At 37.2% G+C, this 22,129-nt stretch overlaps 1 protein-coding gene across 1 annotated transcript in view; it reads right to left on the bottom strand.

Annotated features, from left to right (window-relative positions):
• CUL3 (cullin 3) overlaps window positions 1-22,129 on the bottom strand; it is a 53,778-nt gene that overhangs the window by 14,847 nt on the left and 16,802 nt on the right. Inside the window, exons 3-8 of the mRNA XM_082767427.1 lie at window positions 15,182-15,295; window positions 8,487-8,647; window positions 7,227-7,341; window positions 5,653-5,881; window positions 3,867-4,012; window positions 866-1,042 (exon numbers count right to left, since the gene is read on the bottom strand). Of these exons, the coding sequence (XP_082623553.1) occupies window positions 866-1,042; window positions 3,867-4,012; window positions 5,653-5,881; window positions 7,227-7,341; window positions 8,487-8,647; window positions 15,182-15,295 (942 nt within the window). The remainder of the gene's footprint in view (window positions 1-865; window positions 1,043-3,866; window positions 4,013-5,652; window positions 5,882-7,226; window positions 7,342-8,486; window positions 8,648-15,181; window positions 15,296-22,129) is intronic.

Below are 22,129 nucleotides of genomic sequence, written 5' to 3'. Positions count from 1 at the left end.
CTGTAAAGAAACCAACATGTGAATAACAGAGCCACAAGAAGAGGGTTTGAACTCAATAAAAGGGAGAACATAGTAAGAGAAAAAAGCAAACGTGAGGGATTGAGAAGCAATGGATGGTTAAAATGCCTGGATAAATACAGTGGAAGTTCCTGGATAAATATAAATTTTGAAGTAAAAAAAACAAACAAACAAACAAAAAAAACACAGCTAGAAATCACTATTAGCAGTATGAAAAGTTAGCTCAGAATGAAAAACTTTAAAATTTAAGGTTCATTTTGCAAAGCCTGATTAGTGCTACAACAAATAAAATGATCACTTATTTTTATAAATAGAATTTACTATTTAATTCCCAAAACCTAAGATGCATGCAATAATATTCATCTTATAGTCTTCTGACATGTAAAAAAAAAAAAAAGTAAAGACTGTTTCCCCTACAAAGGAGCTTAATTTGCAAGAGAAATTATTAGATATTGGGAATAACTACTGAACTATAAATATATTTACGGCACTGAACAGGTTTCCAGGAGAACTGCATAATCTATTAATATTATTTTATTTTCAATGGAATAACTGCCAGAAGTAATTTAAGCGTAACAGCTTCAGAGATAGAGGACAAGCTACTAAACATCTATCTTGAGATATCCTTGTACCTAATGTAAGCTTAGCTTGAAAGTGTTAAGCGCTCAAATGTATTATACAGGGTTGTGGTTTTTTTTGTTTGTTTGCTTGTTTTCTAAAGGCAATGTTGCCTTTTACCTTAATATAAAAAAAAAAAAAAAATCATACTCATGGAAATACCTTAGTTTAATCTGATCCAAGTTCACCAAGAAAAGAGTATGATCTTTTAATTTTATTTTATACTTACTCCCTTGACTCCTTTTTTCAGCTTATCATCAATAAATAATGAGAGGTACTCTGGAGACCTAGAGTTGAGGTTGAGGAAGTACTCAAAGTCACCCGCAATAGTTTGTTTGAAGAGTCGATCATTATTGAAAGATTCTTGCAGAAAGCGGTCAAACCTACTCTTCAAATCCAGTAAACCCTTTAAAAAAAAAAAAAGAGTAGAACATTTTCACTGATTTGAAATTGTATGCTGTAGAACAGTAACAACAGATGAAGCTGTAGAGAAGGCCGTATCTACAGTCACAAGTTTTGCAATGCTGTCTGTACTCTGCATTGTTTGAACCTATCTGAAATTTCATTTGTTTTTAAACGTCCATACTGCAATAACTCTCTTGCTGTAATAGGAGGCTACTCAAAGATTAAGTTTTTAATCACCCTTTTTAAGCAGGCTGATTTACTGCATTTTAAATCACCTACTGGAAGGAGGATTTTTTGTACTTGTTAAGCCTTGTCTATGGTAAAATTGACAAAGTCACTATCCGAAATACAGGATATGAGAAAGAAGAGGATAAGTACCCATTAACTGTATCTCTGGAGCTACGAACCAAATTTAAGCAGAAAACACGCCACAAAAATAGGCCAAGTCTTTTTATTTTTTTCTGCCTGCAGTTTCAGTCCTGGGACACATTCTGCATTATTTAGTCACATGTTTCTTACTGATCTTTAAGAATCACTGTGAACATATAAAAACTAGATACAAGCAAATGCTCTCCAGTTACCATAGTGTGAAGTTCACAGACCTGAACTGAACCATTTCTTTTCAGCTAAAGCATCAGATATTTGACATCATTTTTCAGGATTGCACCATTTTAACCCAAAATTAAAACAACTTGGTGTAGAAAGGGAAAACATCTTAAAAGCACATAAGCATCCTGCTAAGCGTAAATGATATACAGTTTAGACATAACTAACACAGTATTCAAGGAGGAGGTTCTGTGGGGTGGGGGTCAGAATTTCGCACAGGAGTTAAATTTATCGTGGACAACTACTGGCCACACAAACCAGGTTAAATGATCAGGCTAAATGATCCTAGAGTCCTAGGTCTCCGAAGAGATTATATGTGGTTACTTAAAGAAGCCATTCAAGAATTACTCAAGGAAGAAGTAATGTTTCTTAGGAACTCACCATCTCACTTAAAGGAATGGTCTTTAGACAGGCTAATTAATGCGTATTAGAAATTTTAAATTCAAAGTAAATCCCACTATCTCTCTCTGTTTACCAAGGTTAGCTTATGTCTCCTCTCCAGGAGTACACGATCTGAACAACCTGGTGTTAAACAGGAGAAACTGTTAGTACCTTAAATTAAACAGCATTTCAACATCCCTTCAAATTATTATAAGAAGTTTTAAATCTAATCCCCTGGCAATGCTTTTGCAATCATCTCACCAATGATGCTCAGGGTTTGGTGATATCATGTTGCAGAAGCAGCAGTAGACTATGAAGATTATATTTTTCTTGGTACTGTAACACAGCTTGTCTGTCTTCTTACTGCTATTTAAGTTCTTGAAAGTTTCAGATGAACATGGTTGAGATGAGTAAGGTGGTTCCTCAATTCACAGGTATTTTTTCTCTTCTTCCATCGTGTCAATGGAAGTGGAGGCTGAACATGTTTGGGGGTTTAGCAGTAATCAAATTATCAATCCCTTCTTGAGGTTGTCTTCATGAGATGGTTGCAGTACATACTGATGGGCTGCAGATGAGCTCTGCCAGAGCACATAAAATATGGTTGTAAGTCTTCTTCAGCTTCATCAGGTATTCATCTTTGTGGCAGGAAACATTGATAGCATCTTTATAATTAAGAATTTCACTTTCTCAGCTCGATTTCTTAAGGGACTCCTTTAGGTCCATCAGAATTTAAAGGGAGTGAACATTTAAAATAATCCAGACACTTATTTCCACATTATTTGTGCATTTAAAAAAAAAAAAATCATACCACCACAAAAACTTAACAGCTTGTAGTCAGTAAAAACTAAAAAAATTCAAAGGGCATTTTCTCTTCTTTTTAGCAATCCTTGGAGAGGTGTTCCTTGTCCAAGCTAGGTAAGAAGTTTGCTTCAGCATTGCCAGAAAATTGATAATCCAATCAAAAGTGTTTCTATACTCAAATGGCTTCTTATTATAGTAACCAGTTCTAGTAAAGTTATTGATTTCAAATAAAACAGCAGAGATAATAGTTATACAACATTAAACGCTTCTCCTAAGGACCAGACATAAGAACTGCAACTACACTTAGAAAGAAAACGTATTTAATGAATACACAAACATTTTTACATCAAGTATAAAACATCTTCACAGTTATGAAACGTTTCCTTGAAGTTCAATGAACTCTAAAGAACATAAAACCATCTTCTCAGAGACAATGGAAAGAAAAGAAGACAAATGCTCCTGAAGCGTATTTTGTGATCTTAATAAATTAATGCTACACAACTTCTTAGTGAGATGGAGAACAACAAAGAAAACTTTTTAATATGCAGAAGTGCTTGTCTCTCAGGGAGACCAAGAATAAAGCTAAGTAATTTAACAAAGAGTGAGAGGTAAACGTTGTAAATCACAAAAATCTTGCTGTGAAGTACTGGATCAATAAACATCAATAGCTAAAGTTACAGAAAATTAAATGAAATAGATGCTACAAAGCTACTTAGCATACAACGCAATATGAAGGCAAATACCATTTCAGATAAATCAAGAAGTTCCCAGGAGTTTATAATAACTAGCCTGAATATTTTAATAAGAGCAGCTACCAAAAACACAAATAATGAGCACAAGCACCCAAACAACTTATGTAAAAAAAAAAAGGAGTTCTAAACAACTGAGAACTCAATGCATGTACATCTTTAACAGAAGTATAAATGTAGCTTATTAAAAAACAACCACTTTTGAATCAATTTTAAGGTTTACTATATTAATCACGTTACTCTGGAGAACGTGGAAAAGACAGAAGAAAGTTAAAAATATTTCACTACCTGAATGTAGTCAACTGGATTCTTTCCTTCTCCCTCTTCAGAAACTAGTGCTTTGCCTTGCTCTCTCAAGTATGAGCTCATGCACTCGCACATTGTCTTCAGACCATTTGGCACACGGCTAAACAGCTTATACATGCAAGCAAGATCTGCAAAGAAGAATGAGATACTATGCAGGACACTCTGCGTTCTGTACTTCTGTAACTCATTCATTTCATAGCAAAAAGAACAAACAGCAGAAGTTCTCCCACTTGAGCCATAAAAAGCATCTTGTAACAACAGCTCAGGCAGTTGAATCATCTGATGTCCCCTTTCCTTTACCCCTGAGAACATGCTGACTGCAGCAGCCACAGAAAATTAAATTAAAAACAAAGGTTGCATTCAGTTATCTAGTTGAGATTGTCTATAGTACGTCATCTGGTGTTGCTGATCCCCAGGCCCATTGCTTTAAAATATGGTGTGCTTGAAGCTTCGCTAAAACTGTTTTGCAGTGGTATTTATGAACATATCTTTCAAGGTACCATCCCACTATGAAATACTATGTTGAAACAAATAGGACAACACTAAGATACTCGTTTCTGTAAAGCAAAAAAAAATGGCACAAATATGAGTTTAATTCACACTTGTCTTACTGAATTTAATTCATTTTGTCCTGAAAGAATGCTCAACCACATAGATTGATACTGTTTTGTTTCATGTATCTAAAATTATGAGAAGTGACTTAACTTAAACCTGACTTTCTAGAAGATACATCCATCCTTACACATCTCTTATGTACAATCTTATCTTCACAATGCAGCAAGTATTTCCTCTCTAGTATTTAACTAAATCAGATCAATGCCCATAAAAGTTAAATTAATTCTTGTATCTTACAAATACCCTTCACTATCCTTGTCCTCTCAGCCTGAAGCCTATCGCAACTAGATATTAAAGAAAAAAAGTTAAGTCTGGTAAGTCTTTCATTTTCAATAAAGAAATTCCCTTTTCTTAAAGCTAAGAGTTTTGCTCACTTTGTCTCTCTGACTACCACCTAGTAATTGTGAAGGTTCTTTAAGGAACAAAAGCCATTAATCTAAGCAGCAAGTCTGTTCCTTTTCTTACAGCTTTAGTATGAAGACTGATCTCGAAATATAGCTACTACAATCACTCTTCGTTATGATGCTTTAGAATCTTAAGTTCTCTTTCCGTAACTTCTGTTCAGTCACTGCCTGTCCCATATCACCCTGCACTGCAGAAAACCTTACCAGACCGACCCCTTCTTTTTCCAGTACTCAGAATGCTTTTCATCCCTTAAGAAAGGAACAGACAACTTCTTCCTGCAACAAAGCCTTTTCCCCAAGAATTGGCTAAGCAATACATTGATTAAATAAGTCATTTACTCTAGTGCTTTTCAAGCAACATGCTGTCTCCGACCCCCAAAGAACAAAAAGAAAAATCAAAACAAACAAACCACAATAAAACACTTCGAATTTTGAAAGCTACACACTGGAAACACAAAAGGAATAAAACAGCTCGCAGAAAACAGGTAAAGATCAGTACAAAAGATGTGTACTTTCTTACTAAATACTTGACTTACCAAAAAAAAAAAAAAAAAAAGAGAAACAAGTTAAAAATACAGTCCCCGTCTTAAAAGCCTTGGAAGTACCATTCTTAGAAGTTTGCAAAAGAAGGTCACCAAAGCATTTTCACAATTACATAGGAACACAAACTTTAAGCTCAGTTTATCCTATGTTTAAATCCAATAAGCAATATCGTAAGCATTTCTGTCTCCCGTATGATGGGGTCTTACCTTCTGTCTTTCCATTTTTCAGCATATGAACTAGCCCAGAGTTCTCCATCTCCACTATAGTTTTCATATGCTTGGAAATAAGTTCCCTCTCAACAACTTTCACAATTGGTTCTTCTGTTGATTTATCCAGACAATGCATCACCCGTTCTATTTCTTCATTAATTCTAGCTTCTACTTTCTTTATATATACAGAAGCACTGTTTTCAGCTAAAAATTTCTGACTTTCCATCTGTGATTAACACAAATTAACATTTTAGATACTTTTTAAGGGTGGAAAAAGGCAATGTACTGGTTATTTCAGATCAGCATTCATCAACAAGTTAATTCACACCCAGCGTGTCTAACAAATGAGACTACTGTACCTCCAGGATTTACATATACACTTCATACAAAATCAAGGTTCTAGTATGCTTATTGTGTTACATACGTATGGGGGTACATGGAATATGGATACGGTACTTTTCATGCTAAAACAAACTAAACCAACCTAGTATCCAGTGACCAACAGGAGTTTTAGCTACAGGTCAAAAGAAAACAGAAAAAGTGGGGAGAGGGAAAAGGTAAAAATTCCTTTCAAATATCAGCTTGTGTCGTATTTATGAACTGTGAGGATCAAGTTCTCATACTTGCTAAAGACAATGCTGATCACACTATTTCATATCAAATCATTTTTGTCCACACTGGTCAGTGTAGTCTTCTGGAGAAAAGATATATATATACACATTTTTTTTTTTTTTAAGCCAGAGCTAAGGAATGATACTCAAGTTCATTTCTTAATTTAATGTAGCACCAAAAAAACCAGAATGCAATGACTTCTGAAACTTGTGCAATGTAAACTTCTGATTTGCAAAGAAATTTAAGAGGAGAGGAAGGCAGTCATCCTGCATAAGAATCAAGAGACTGACAGATTATCTTACCTAAGTACCCTCTAACACACTTTTACAATTTCTATCAATGCATGATTAAACTCAACCACCATTCAACTGGCTTTTTTTCCAGAAACAAGCTCACCAAAACAGTCAGAAAATATTTTAAATGTATTGTTTGGTGTTTGGTTAACATCTGGATAGCCACGTCGATGCACTTAATTACTTGACTCAGTTCATATTATTACAACATATAATTAAAAACAAACAACAGAGATGATGAAGGAAGCAAAGCTTTCTCAAAGGCAGTTTGACAACTAGTCTCTGCTCTCCAATCCCTACCTGCATCCACTTGAACTTTCCATACCACTGACATCTCAAAAAACAAAAAAAAAACTTTTAAACCTAGAGACTGCGCTTACAATGCCAAGACAGACTGAGCTGCAGGAAACATCCCAAAGCATACACAAGATTAGCATGATGATTACTTCACATGTTATCATGTATCCATGTCTCACAAACATTTGAATTATGGTAATTCTGTAAAAATTAGCGTTCCTTTAACTCAAAGTTAGTCACATTTTCTTATTTTGTTTAAGAGAAGTTGGCTCACTTTACAAATAAATCATGGTTGAGATACCACCAATTCTCAAAATTCCAAGCAGTGACAAAAGCATTCCAAATATGATAATTACAAGACTGTTGTACCTGAAAAAATTCTGCAGACATCTCCAAAAACGGAGCCTCAAAGTCTTCTTCATAGACTGACCTTCCTTCAAGACCTAGAATCATTAACATCTGGCAAGCATTTCTTATTGCGCCTCTGCCAAAAAGTAAGTTGTTAACAACTTGAGAAATCAACGTGCTTACAAGATAGAGAGTACACAGAATAACAACTCAGAAGATTTCAACTTAATTAAAACATACTGATAAAAACTCTATCCTAAATCTGTTTGCTACCACAGGTTTTCCTGAAGGTTACAGTAGCAGGATTCTTTGTTTCTGTTCTAAACTAAAGAGTTGACAATGTTTATTAAATATTTTAAACACAGTAATAGGGAAGCAGGCCTTAAGTTCTACCAACTCTGAAAACTATTAACAAGAATGTATTTCACCATCCATGAAAATAACCATGGAAAATGAAAATGAAATATGCAGGTTTAAATTGAACAATTCAAAACAAATTTCTTTTAAAACAAGGAATGAAAGCGTATCTGCAAGTTAAGCATAGAAACAAATCAATAAAATACACAAACAAAAGAACTGTATCCAGGAAAAAATTCCACTTTCTGGCAGTAGGGGACAATATACAGCTGTTGCCAGGAAGTATTTTTCTCTTCATAAATTGCATGTTGGGCAATCTCAATCACAGAACTGCAGCCAAAGTAGCATGAAGTTTACGTATCTCCACACCCAACAGCTGTCCTGAAACTGCAGAAGCACAAAAAACCTTGCAAATTTCAAGTTACTTCAGCTGCAGTATCTGAAGTGCGTGGTACAGAACTCCACATCTATAAACATGGCAAGAGAACAGGACGAGAAGGTTTTAAAGCTTGGAGACAACTGGACTACTAAGAAACACATAGTCTAAAACATTAGGAAAGAAAACAGAAGAAAAAAACAAAATGTCAAAAAACAAGCAAAGCTAGAAGACTGAACAACAGCACAGAGGAAATAAAAGATAGCAAGGGGCAGAGAATTGTTAAACCTCCACTTTACAAACAAATAGTCTGACACATGGTGGTAACAGAAATTTAACAAAAAATTTAATAAAGACCACAAATATTAAAAATGTTATGAGCTTCTCCATCTAGCTACTATGTTACATTCTTGCATGAAGAAAAACATTTTTCCAGATTATGAAGCAATTTTTGCTTAAGTAATGACTTAGTTGTGTACACTCTTGATTCACTCAGAAGTTGATGGGTATCATTTACAACAGAAAGCAGTCACTTACAAACATCTTACCTGTCTACAACTTCTCCTTTTCTTTCTCTTGCAATCATATCCAGCAGAGTTTGCCGTAGATGATCCCTAATGCAGCCGTAGCGTACAACTTGATCTCGGAAAATAATCAAACCCAAATTGTAGACATTCTCCACGTTATTTTGTTGCACATAGACACGGTCCTACAATGAAGGCATACATGGCAGTGAAATTCTAAATTCATCGTGCCCAGGCTATTCAAAATCAAAAGAGATTGGTCATATTTGTGCTGTACAGATATAATCAAATTAATATTCTCTCCTTTCTTCATAAAAGGAAATTAATAATAATCTCAGAATCAGTCCCATTTTCTAAAATCTCATTTATATAGAAAGCCTACATTGTTCAGATTAAAAGCACAGCATTTATAACTAAAGCATGCCAGAACAAACCAATACCCTTGCCATTTTTAGCTGGGGGGTAGGAGAGCCCCCCAAATACTAAGAAAAAATCACGACATCATTTGAAAGAGGTTTTACTTATCTACACAATCCCCTTTCATCCACCTCCTTTACTTTAATGAAGGAATCGTTTTTTCCCCCTATCTCCTATACATACTCCTACCACTCCCTTCAGGTTCACAGTTCCTCCTCAATATTTAGTGAAATTTCCTGAGATACCATCATTAGGTGAACTGAAGACAAAGTAAATCCAAAATAAGAATAGTTAGTCAAAGTTTATGAATCGGTAACGTAAGTTGTTCATAAGGGCTTCTGTTGAACCCCCGTTTAAAAATTCGCTTCCATTCAACTAGAGCAAATATTTTGAAACTTGGTTGTTTCCTGAAAATCTCCTTGCCCTCCCCCAGAAAAAGAGAAAAGGGGAGAGTAGAAAGAATAAATCTATATTGAAATGTAAGAATTATTCTATCTTATCTCCTAGAAAAGCAGGAGCACTAATGAAGTCAACTGACAAGCAGAAAATGTGTACGTTCACTTCATATCTAGGAGTGGATAAGATCATTAAAACAACCAGAAATAAAAGTTTTTACGAACTATTTCTGAGGTGAGCAATAATGATTTTTTATTTTTATTTTTTTTTTTTATTTCTGTAAGGACATAATCCATTCTTCAAATGTAATTGTTCAGGTTGTTACTGAAAATACTGCTTTGTTACCATTTAAGCCTCAGGATGTTCATATTAGTAGAAGTTAAAGAGTTCCATACCCCCTCACACATCTCCTTCTGACAAGGTTTTCTGAGAATGTACATAGCTAAAACAAAATAAATCAACAGCAAAACAAACTCTATAGAAAATGAAGGTCAATGATGGAATGGGAGTATGAACTACTCATTTCCCCACTAGGTCCATCAATTAACTTCTTAAGTGCTTTACCACACTCAGAAATGAACTGTAAAGTTACTCATACACACAGAATTTTTTTTTTTTTTTTTTTTTTTTTTTTTTTTTAAGAAAAACTCATCCTTCAGACCATGGAAAAAAGAAATTACACAACTGGAAGTTCATACAAGTTCCACAATTGGAAGAAATTAGAAGGAATAAATCCTACAGCCTTTAGTATTTTAGCAGCTGAATGTACATGGAAATATTATCCATGCAGGGATTACATAACAGATTGCCTCCTGATAACTAGATGAAAGTAAAATATGGGGTTCCATATTCAGGAATGATTTTGCACTAACACCCTTCAGACAGGCAGCACCTAATTTCAATGAAGCCAAAGGATGGAAACAGACCAGGTATACATACATACATACTCCGTGGTTCATGAAGCAAGCAGAGCCCTGCCTCAAACCAAAAAGTTTGCTCAGTTGGGTCTCAAGAAGTCAGTTCAGTGACACATGGTGGTCTAGATCCTTAGAATGTCACTGGTTTCCATTTCTTCCTGCTATTCAGGAAATAATGCTATTTATTTTACTCCCTTACTTCCCCACTAACATCCAGAACACAAGTAAAGGTGATTCTGAAATAAGACAAGCTTAAACTACACTTTTAAATAGATGAAAGAAAACTAAAAAGAAGTGCCTAACATGCTATATACATATGTATTCTTCCCTCCACAAGTTATTTCCAAGGTATATTCAGGCCTCTGAAGCACAGGCAGCAGGGTATCCAAATGGATTAAAGCAATGGTTGTGACTCATCTGCATAGTTTCTGTTGTGGCAGCCCGTGCTGCACATTGCCCTTACGAAATGAAGTAGTGGCTGCACTAGGAACTCTTTTCAATGTACTGGCAATGCCTCTTTAGTAAGCCAGACCACTCTACAGCACCCAAACTAAGTGGCAGCATTAGTGTTTCTGATATTGCAGATTTGCTCTCCCCTGGTAACAGACCCTTTTTATTGTTGTTTACTGGAAGCTCTCCCAGCCTCCAGAAAAATAACCTCGGAGACAGGGAGCTTCATTTGAGAACAGGTTTGACTGACAAGGCTACATGCTCCTGAACAGCAATCACTTCCCATGGGGAGAAGCAGCAGGTGCTTAAAAGGTAAGAATAACTCTCAGGAGACAAGGGTGGAGTTTCAGACGGCAATTATTCAGAAACTACAGTGCTGCTTACACTGCAGAATAACTCTGATCTCAGCTGAAACGAGTTACCTATTGCACATCATCAACAGCCACATTCTGCACCACCTCTGCACAGATGCACTGCCTGGATGATGTTCAGCCTTTGGATACCGTTGTCTACAGCAAGTCTCTTTAATCCTAGTTCTTAAAATAAAACCTCCACTTCTCCCTACTAGCTCCTGCGTGAGCCACAAGCAATAGGAGTCCTATGTCCTGAGGTGACAAGCTGCGTGGCCGACCAGCCACTGCTGGCTTAAATCAAGGCAGCAGCTTCATGCACTGCACACCAGGGGAATGCTCTTCAAAATACACAACTGCATTCACAAGAGCAATTGCTCATTTCTGACAGGGTTTACCACCTATGCCTGTATGCAGCCAGAGGTGTGGCTGCTGTGCTTACATACCTGAAATTGTTTTAAATTTAACAAGTACAAGTAGTGAGAACGGACACCAAAGAATCCAGTACAGCCCAGTTTCTGTACAATGCTCCAGCAATACTCACACTCTTTTAACTTACAAGACCACCAAACCAACTGCATCTCCTCTGCTACGGTTGCACGCAGCAGCTAATAAAGCCTGTTGTAGGTATGGTTACCTACAGCACAGCCATAAACAGGACTGCATTTCAAATACACGCGAACACAGTGCGTGACTTCACTGCTGGAGCGTGTCTTAGTACGACTTCCCCTTGTGATGATGCTGCTTCACACGGCTTCACGACTTCAGTGCTCACTGTTTGTGCAGCCAGTGCCATGAATTTACAGTGTTACATCTACTCTGGCACTGATTATTGCAGCCTAGACACAAACCAAAAGGAAGAGTGCCAGCCCACATATAATACGAAAACCAGCATCACTACGTATACGTGAAACTCCATCACGGTAACTGGAATATCTCAAGAAGCCTAGATTTGCCTTCATTGTGCAATTCCAGGTTGCAAAACCTCACACTAGAACTACATCATGTAACAGACATGAAAACAAGCAAACTCGAACACAAGAGACGAGGTCATACTTTTTCTCAAATGCAATCACAATGCAAGCTTTACAGCATCTTGAAGAGGAGGTTCTGAAGGTAAATGAAGTTCTGCCGTAAACCTCAAGCTGCAAAGATATCTAAGTCTACAGATGAGCACCGTAATAATGCACAAACTACAATGTTACAAAACATACTTTTCTAAAACAAGCCTATTGAACTCATTTTCATTTCAGAAGTGGCATATCCAAACAGAAGACAAGGATAGATGTGTTGGGCAGGTGTTTGTTTTGAATTATATCATAAGTGACCTAATGGTTCAAAATAGACTGGAAAACAAACACAGCATTAAAACAGATACAGCTTAGCTTAGGATGTACAATCACTAGGTTGAAGCAAGATTGTAAGAGAGTAAGATTAGAATTCAAGAGGACGTTAAATGTTATACTTTCACTGACGTCAAACTGTGGCTTCTTGGGTACCAATAGGTACAATTCCTGAAACTGATGGGTAAGCAATTGGGATGGCCTACAAAATAAGAGAAGGATTGGGTTATCCCTTATTATAAACATGATAATTGCATCTACTTCTCCTGACAGAACACAAGCATGTCAGTTAACAGTGCCTGGTGACTGTGTTTATGCAATGATTTGTTTTATCTTAAAAACAAACAACAAAAAGCCCCACATTTTTATTTAAATAAAACTTTAGCTGTGCATGATTAAAGACACAAGCTACTCTGGCATAAGAACATTGCTATAAAACCACATTTCATTCAGACTCATCCCACAGAAAAGCAAGACTTGCTTTATACAGTGCTTTATTTTAGAGCATTAAGGTCTTATCTTTGACAGATGTCCCTCCATCATATAATTTTGTAGTACTAGCAGCTTTTTCAATCTTTTTGAATGAGCACATACTTAAGAATTGAAGTTTCCTGCTCCTAATCTCATTCTAATAAACAGAACTATGTTGACAACAGGATGTTCTAGTGACAAAAGTGAAACCTCAAGTCTTTGAGGTTTGTCCTATTTTATACCATACCCGATGCTTCAATTTGTATCAAAGTGTGTATTTTCTCTGAAAACATGTCCTATGCTCCTCCAATTCAAAGAAAGGGCCAGAGTGTGCCCATTTTATCAGCTCCCTGCTTTAGATAGTTCTATCTAATAAAGATTAATTTAATGATCACAAAGCCATGTTACATTATAGATAGTTAAACACACATAATGGCTCCTGAAGTTTGAGAAGTTTATATGAGCATTTTGAAAAAAAAAAAAAAAAAATAACATTTACTCTTACTCTATGAAAATATTTATAGTAGATGTCTCTGTTCTGTTACTTTGTGTCTCATTTAGGTACAAGGTAAAAGCCTATAGGGAGACAAATTATTAGTCAAGTGGAAGCCTCACCAGAACACCTACTTGAAATAATTAAAAACAGTCAAACAGCACATGAAAGTCTACTCTAAAATGACCTACACTCATAATTCCATGCTAGCTATATATTCCAGAGATATTTAAATTTGTTTATTATTCTGTATGAATTAGAATTAAGTTCATTTTGTACTTCAGATCTCCATCTTCTGAAGTTCTGGTGGAATCCAATATCTTCTGTACTGAAAAGGTAAATAGTACATGGCTAAAACATAGCAGCTGCTCCCCTGGAAAGCTCTGGATTCCATAAAATCACAGAATGGTTGGGTTGGAAGGGACCTTCCACTAGACCAGGTTGCTCAAAGCAGCATCCAAACCTGGCTTTGAACACTTCCAGGGATGAAGCTCCATCTTATAATGTTTCTGGAAACTCACCACTAGTTTTGGTTGATTATTCTACTCATTAACCATTCTTCTGGGTATTATTTGTTTCATTTTCCATTTGAATTTATCCAGATGCACTTAACAACAATTGGTTTTTATTCTTCCTTCACTAACAGATTAGACAATTCAGCATTTCTCCTAGTGAAGGCAATATATCTTCACTACACAAAATAATCCCTAAATCTTCCTTTTGGCAAGATAAGGCACACAGATCTAAGTGTCACTGAAGCATTTTATCCGGCCCTCTATATTTAGACTTGCAGTCTATTTCCAACTACAAAAAAAAAAGCCAGGAAATCCATTAAAAAAAGTTTGAGCTATGTAGCTACAATAATTACTCAAAAATCTTCAGCATTTAGTAGCTTATTAACCAACAGGATTTCTTCACAGCTAATTTAGATAGGTTCAGTTTCATACTGTGAGATCTTTAATTGCTGCAAGAACTTAATTCCGCTTGTTAAGTAGATAAGAGTATAATCTCAGTCAAAAATCTTTTCTGATAATAAAAAATGAAGCACTACCTTTATCCCTCCCTGAGCAATACTGCACGAAGCACTATTTTTAGTGTGATGTTTTGGAATAAGAGAATTTACATTAAAAACAGTCTCTCAACATGCATTTCTTTTCCTTCTGAAGTTAACCCTTTGGCTAAAAAGTGTGTAAAAATATACTCTCCTGCATCCTCAGGGTATGCCCACCATTCTGGGAATTTAAACATACACGTACTATGTAAAGCATAACACAATCCAGATACAAGGCCTTCTCTCTTTAGAAACAACCGTTTCCGTTAGCTGTCAGGTTAGGAATGTCTTTTTTTTTTCCCCTTGTAAAATTACAACCATCCAACGAAAGATCATACATTCATCTATGCATGCTGCTTAATTCTGTGCCGAGCTCCATATGAACAGCAAAACATGCTGTTTGAATTCAATCCTTACTGAAGAACATAAAACAAACCTAAGCAAAACTATCTTCTTTAAAATAATGTAAAGAATGACAAATGTCATTTGTGCAGGCTTTACACCATCACACCTTCTACAGGAAGAAACCACCGCTAAGTGAATAAAAACATGAAATTAACATTTGTAGCCTGCCAGAATCTTTTAAGAACTGCAAAATTCAACCAGTTTTCAAACATTCTTTCCTAGCAATGAGAAAAGAACTACCTAATTATAATTTTTTACATACTTGTACAAATGGTCTCATATACATATGGAATTCAAAACAAGGGATTACAAGAATCATCTCAAGACTTAAGCATGCCTTACTTTTATCCCTCCAGCTCAATTGTTTACAGTTGTCAAAAAACAAGCAAGCATCACATTAAACATGTGAAAAAGCAGAACACCCACCATATACATCAGAATGTCTCTAATCATCACCATTGCTGTTTGATGATCATTCCATGCTTGGTTTAGTGTCTGTAAGAAGTTGTTATTCAAGGAGTTCAACACATCTTCTCGCACCTGAAGTGAAAAAGAATATATTGTCATAAACCCAAGTCTGTTTCCCCTTCATCATTTAAATCTTAACAAGCTCTGCTTCCGAAAAAACTAATTCTTCTCTTCTGTGAACTCTGAGTATCACAAACACGTTCATATTTTTCCTGGGTGCTAGCCAGCCCTTTATATACCCTTCTATATAACTTCAGGAGAAAAATAAGACTTTATATAAGCAAGAAAAAAACACTGTGAAAACAATAGCTACAAAATAAAGGTGGATATTAAATTTCAAAGGAATATCTGAAATTTCAAATGTTAAAAATATTTTCATATAACTTCTTAAAGGTTTAATTTTCTATGCTCTACTGTTACAATTAATGTCAACGGTACTATCACAAGTCATTTCAGAATATTGGGAAGTACCAGATGTCATAAGCAGAAACAAGCACAGGTAGAAAATCAGACACAGCGACAGAAAAACAAGCCAAGACAGCAGCAAATAGGTGCAGCAAATAGCAGTTCTGAAAGAAGACATTCACTCAGTGAAGACCAGGCCCTCGTATTAATAGTCCAGAATTGCTAACAAGGCTTCAGGGAACAAGAGAAAAATCATCACTGTTTTTACTAATGCATTGTCTAGTTAATCTGTTCATCCCATCAACTCCAGGCTTTACTTGTTTCTGGTATTACTACTCCCTACTAATCAAAAAGAATATCTGGTTTTGTATTTTGATTTTCATGCAGTAGTCATGTACTAACAGTGCTCAAGCTTTCAACTCCTGCAAAAAATAAACCTGATGTAAAAAAAAAAATATATATATATTCCAGATTTAACAAAACGTGTGAATTGAATTTTGAAATAGCATAAAGAATACATCCTGCCCTCTATCATTACCCCAAATCATGTGAATCTGCCCTCTGCTTTATGATAACCCCCTAAAAAACAGATACAGTCCAGGCATGTAAATGAATGGCCAATAAACCTCCAGGAGTCAGAGTATGTTCAACTCCCAGCCAGCAGCAAACACTCATTTTTTTCCTCCTTTATAATGAACCTGTCACGGTAAAAAAAAAACAAAAACAAAAAACAACAGCCAACAGATAACTATTATGAAGAAAACACAAGAGCAAACAAAAACCAAACAATCAAGCAAAAACAACCTGATACCTTTTAAAGGTCAAAAAGTTTGATGTTTAGTTAAAGCTGACTTGTAGCAAACAATCGGTATACATCCTCCATACAGGATAAAACAAATCTAGTTTTACTTGTAACAATGACATAAAATCAAAGTTTTAATACAAATTCGGACAAACCTTTTCTCAACACCACTTCCAAACGAGGAAAGTCAACAGGCTAAGTAGGTAACAAAGAGTAATAGAAGTAGCCTACAGAACTCTAGGTGTGAATGTAAAGATGAGAGACATCCTTTTAGGAGGACCCTCAATGGTGGTAAGTGCAAATGGGGTATAGTTTCAAGTTCTTACAGCCCAGTAAAGCCCTATCTACACAGCTGGATTTTTGTGTAGCAATATGCAAGCATCGTCGTAAGAGAGGGGACTGAAAAGAATGCACAAATTTGTACTTAACATGTAAATGGTTCAATAAATAAAGGTTTATAGAACTGCTGAACGCTTTTAGAGACTTCTGCCTTCCAAACAGACAGTTTGAAGGCTGTTGATTGTGTCAGACCAAGTTCTAAACCTTAGCAAAATCGGGAACACTTGTTTTCTTTAACAAGTTTTCTTTCTCTAACTGGATAGAGACGTTTCCTTTCCTCCTCTCAGTTCAAAATACAGCTAATTTACTAGAAAAATAGACCAAAGGCTACTTTTTCTGCATGCTGGAGGAACTTCGTTGCAAATACATCTCAACAGTTTGGGACAATCTGCCGGTGCATGTGTGGTGCCATCACTGCCCCCACAGCTCTCCAACCACGACCACTTGCTGTGATGGGCAGAGCCCAGAACCAACACCCAACTGCTGCCAGCAGCTTCCTGCAGCGTTGGGGGCATCTCCTTCCCTCCCTGCACTACAACCTGCCCCCATCTGCGCTTCATGTCACGTTAAGTGTCTTATACCTTACAAGAGAGGCATGCTCAGGGGCCAGGCAGCAACAGTCCCGATCCAAGCTGATAGTTAAGACTGCAAGAATGCTCTGGCCAGCTCCTGATCCACCAATCCACATCCCAGAGTCCTTGCACGCAAACAAACACCCACACACCCGAGAGACATCACTCTGTCATTTAAGCTTTATTAAGTTACTAGGCAAAAACAGTATACCAAAAAATAAAATCAGTCTGGCATGCAACTATACATACTCCAACAACTTAGAAAGGCAGACCAAAAACACAGCATGGCATTTCATCCAGACACTACGGTCTCTTCTCAATAAGCTGCAAAAGCTTATCCCAGTAATATTCACCCCGTTAGCTGTAACTGAAACTAGCTTTGCTTGCAAGTTGTTCAAGGTTTTCTGAAATCTTCAAATTCCTGCTCTGCAGATATTCCTCTGCAAGGCCTCTCCTTGCTTTTGGAGAACACAGGACGCAGGTATAATGCACAGGCAGTGCTGCCTGGCTGGCTCATTCTCTCTGGTAGTGACTGTCATTTACCCTTCAGTCTCCCAGACGCACGTGCTGCTGTCATCTAATCTATGTGGCTTTTAGCTAAAATAGAAATGTGCATTAAAAACCTCATCAGCCTTGCAAAGAGTAAGCCAAATCTCCAAGAAAAAGAAGCATGATATCTTTGCTTTCACTTCCTTAATCGATATGAAGAAACCTTGGAAAAGTAATTATTTTGTGGACCAGCCACAGTAGTCAGACTTAGCAAAGAAAAACTAAAAGCACAATTCATTTACAAGTACAGAGAATCGGGGTAGGGATCAATCAGTTTTACTCAAGTATATGAAAGACCATCACAGGACACTTCAAAGATCTCTACAACACCGAGCTACCGTGCCTTTCTGATTGCACACATCCATCACAATAATCCTACCAGATTAGCCAGCACCAGATCCCGTGTCAGCTGGTAAGCAAACAGGGTGCTCACTGCCAGGTAGTGATTGCTTCCACGCAGACGTGAGAGCTCTCGGACCCACACCACCTTACCGCTGCCCCACGCCCTGTGCCATGCAGCTTGCTGAAAACATACTTTACATCCAGAGATGGGGCTGTATGGCACAAAGCCACGCTCAGAGTCTCTGTAAAACTTGTCAGTGACACTCTCCTCAGCTTATTTTAAGCTGCAGACACGTTTGGAAAAAAGTTCTTGTAGTTGCTACAAAAGACACCCTGATTGTTGTTTACAACAGCTGCCCAGCTACAACGTGTTGAATACATTCCTTGTACAGGCCATGAATGCACCCCTATTACAGGAAGAGTACGATAAAGCACAACACACCACAGCCAAGCAAAAACCTGGAATAAAGCTGCTTCGGTGAATAAATGACTTTCAGTGTAAAAACACCTGGACATTGACACTTTCCTATAGAGAAGGAAGCCCTTCAGAGACAGCTGCTGCTCTTCTAAAGCCTTAGGAAAACTTCAGCCTGGAAAGTTTTACCAGCAGAACGTGAGGTTCAATTAACCCCTCTTGCAGTGAGTTGTGTAGCCATCTCTGCAGTCCCGCAGTAACTGGCAGGCACATCCAGCACGAACAGGACTGCCAAGGTCCAGTCTCAAAGTAAATTAGCAGCTTCATAATCTATGTAAGGTCTTGTATTTGCAATTAGGAAATCTTGCTTGCGACTCTAGGCTCAATTATATTTTATAATGGATATGGCTCCTAGGAAATACAGCACACACACATACAAAATCTCTTAAGAATAGTTTATGGCATGAACTTCCAATACTTTTAAGTAACTCTCTATTAAGTGTACACAAAGCAGGCTCGTGGCCTAGCATTCTCTCTTACAGCGTCCTGATGCAGCAGCACGGAGAGCCCAAGGATGTGATCTGCAGCACTCTAAGGACAGGCTCACACAGACGGAGCCCTCTGCGGGGAGCAGCAGTACAGGAAGGCATTTTCTAACCTAAGACCTCAAGGTCCAAGAACTTTTATTACCAAATTTCATCTTGTACAGAAGTCCAAACAGTGCAACAGTCCGAAAATCAAAAGACAGTATTCTAAAATGTTCAAGTTGCAACTAAGTTAGCAGGTTCACTGTGATGTTACCAGAAGTGTTTGTTCACCCATGCAGCTATTATCCTTTTAGACAAAAGAAAAAAAACACAGAAGACTGAAAACCATTGATTACTCTGAACTGCACTTGCTTTGCGTCTATTCCACCTGACCCTTCTGCCCTCCATATAATTGAAGACTCACACAAGAACATCCTAAAATATTAAGGACAGAAAGATAAGGCTAGACAATTCTTCATATCTTGTCAGCCAAGTGTACAGCAGACCCTAAAGCTCACTCATTCATCTCCTACACAACTCCTCATGCATAATTCCCCACCTAAAGCACAGACACGGTGGAAATCACCTCTTGGATTTCCTTGGAGGAGATACCTGTCTTCTCTCCGCAGCACCACGATAGCAAATGTTAAAGCTTGCCACAGATCACAGAGAGCCCCAGAGCAGACACGCTGCCTTTCATCCAAACCTGCCCCAGCACTCACTAACGTTCCCCCTGCATCCAACAGTGACCCCACGAGGACTGGCTCGGTGCTCCTTACCGAAAGGTTTTCTTGGATGCCTTTCGTTACTACTACTGAGTTACTACAGGCACTGCCATTGATAATCTCCCTCAGCTGTATCAGCAAAGACTCTGCTGTAAAGCACCCTGGCATGCCAATGACAGGCAGCAACAGAAGTGTTTGATAAGATTTCCATATCCCAAAAATCTCGTCCTGTTCAGTAAGGCTCTAGCACCTCCCCGACCCAGCATGTTTCAGCCCATGTAAGCGCAGGACAGTCCTTGGTGTTTCTGAATCTTTGATGCGCAGAATACTCCGGCAGCATTATCACCTACCAAAAAATACTTCATTGGCCAACAAATCGATCAATCAATCCCTCTGCCTCACGCACAATTTATAGAATTGATTTGAGGCTGGATTTCAGACTGAAACCATCAAAATGAAGGGAATTTTAAAAACATTATCCTGCAAACTTCAGGATTTTCCGTTCTAGTAAGTGATGTTAAAGAGCCACAAACTAAGCTTTGTTGGCATTTTGTTGTTTTTTAAAATAATTTTACAACATTTATGTGTTGAAGGAACAGACAAGGATCAAGACGTGAAGTGTCCACATCAAGCTACAGCGATGCCAAATGACAAGAAAAGGAGCAATCCGGGAAACCTCAGATGCACAAGAATTAAATGTACCCTGTTTCATGCTTGAATTAAGGTAAAAGGTTTCAGTGCATTTTATTCATTTTTTAACTTGATTTTAGAGGTACTAAAAAATAATGTCAATATACAGGCAAAGACAAGCTTTATAATGTTTTTATCCTGTGGTAAACACTCAGTTGTTGAGGACAGCTAACTCCTACCAATTACGTGGAGTAAGCTCCTTGGCTCACTGCCTCCTTCACCAAGCACGGCGATCCTAACTGCAGGCTGCTGGGGTCTGCAAGTTCAAAACCAAGCACCCTTCACAGGAACTTGCCTGGGTGCTTTCATCTCGTATGCTTGTACTGCGTTTGCACCTATCACTTTATTTACAACTCAACAGGCTGTGAAGACAGCACATGGCATTATGCTTTCTTGCTTAGACGTTAAATATTATTCTTTAGAGTTTCTTTCTAATAAAAATAATGGGTAAGTGCAACTTTCATCTAGCAATTACACAAGCACAAAAGAATAAATAGAGCTCTTAACAATACCTCACCAAAAATAAACTTTTGCTTCCCAAGCTTGGCAACAATTTTTAAAAACATCTGAATGCAGTGCCTCTGCTTAGTCTCTGCATCTACTCTTCATTAACCTGTGTGACTGGAATACTACAGGAATGTAATCTGTTTTGCAGGAAGATAACCAGTAGAGATGAACAAAAAGTAGCAATTCTGTTTGAAGGTTTCTTGCAATTCAAAATTTGCATTTTGTTCCTTCTAACCACTGCCTGCCTTTATTACAACCTAACCATTTCTGAAAAATTTCATTTTGGTGAAGTTAAACACAATTCATGAACAACATTTCAGCTGGCAAAACTCCCCTCTTCTATACTCTAGCACCTTTGATTCTCTGAATGTAACTTTACAGAGATTTACGGCTAAAACTTGTATTGCTAACTAGCTACTTAATATCTAACAGAGAACTGCTCTTGGAAAGAACCACTGAAAACACTATCCCTCTAAAATTTCTGTTCCATGAAGTGTGAGGTTAAACAAAAGCACTGTTTTATCTATTTTATTACAAGTGCTAACAATAATGAGATGCCATTTCAGAACTGATCCTATTCTTAACAAACAACAACCTATTTTTTCATAGTTCCAGCTATAACATGTACCTGAACATAACATCCTCAAGCAAAGCCCACCAAAAGAAACAAGGCTTCGAATCCCCACTATTTTATTTTTATATTTTAAGTTTTATCCTAGAACCATTTAACTTATAGGAAGGCACTATCAGACATCTGAATAATATAGCTATTTTAACATTAGGGCATTTAGCTACTAAAACTCAGTATTTATTCCTTCTATTTAAAACAAAACTTTGGCTCATCTGTTTTTCTGTTACCCATGCACACAGATACCCTTTGATTAATCACGTTAAAGATCAGAGTACTACAGCACTGGAAAAAAATCATCAGAAAAATTAGGATTAAGCATCCTAATTAGGATTAGGCATTTCTCTGTACTAGTATCTGTACAAGCCTCTCAGGCAGCGCAGTGATAGCACAAACTCGCAGGAT

This window comes from Aythya marila (assembly GCF_965140915.1).
Source record: "Aythya marila genome assembly, chromosome: 9".
Taxonomy (NCBI): Eukaryota; Metazoa; Chordata; class Aves; order Anseriformes; family Anatidae; genus Aythya; species Aythya marila.
The sequence above is the reverse complement of the archived record's forward strand: the minus strand, read 5'-3'. Positions and strand labels throughout refer to the sequence as shown.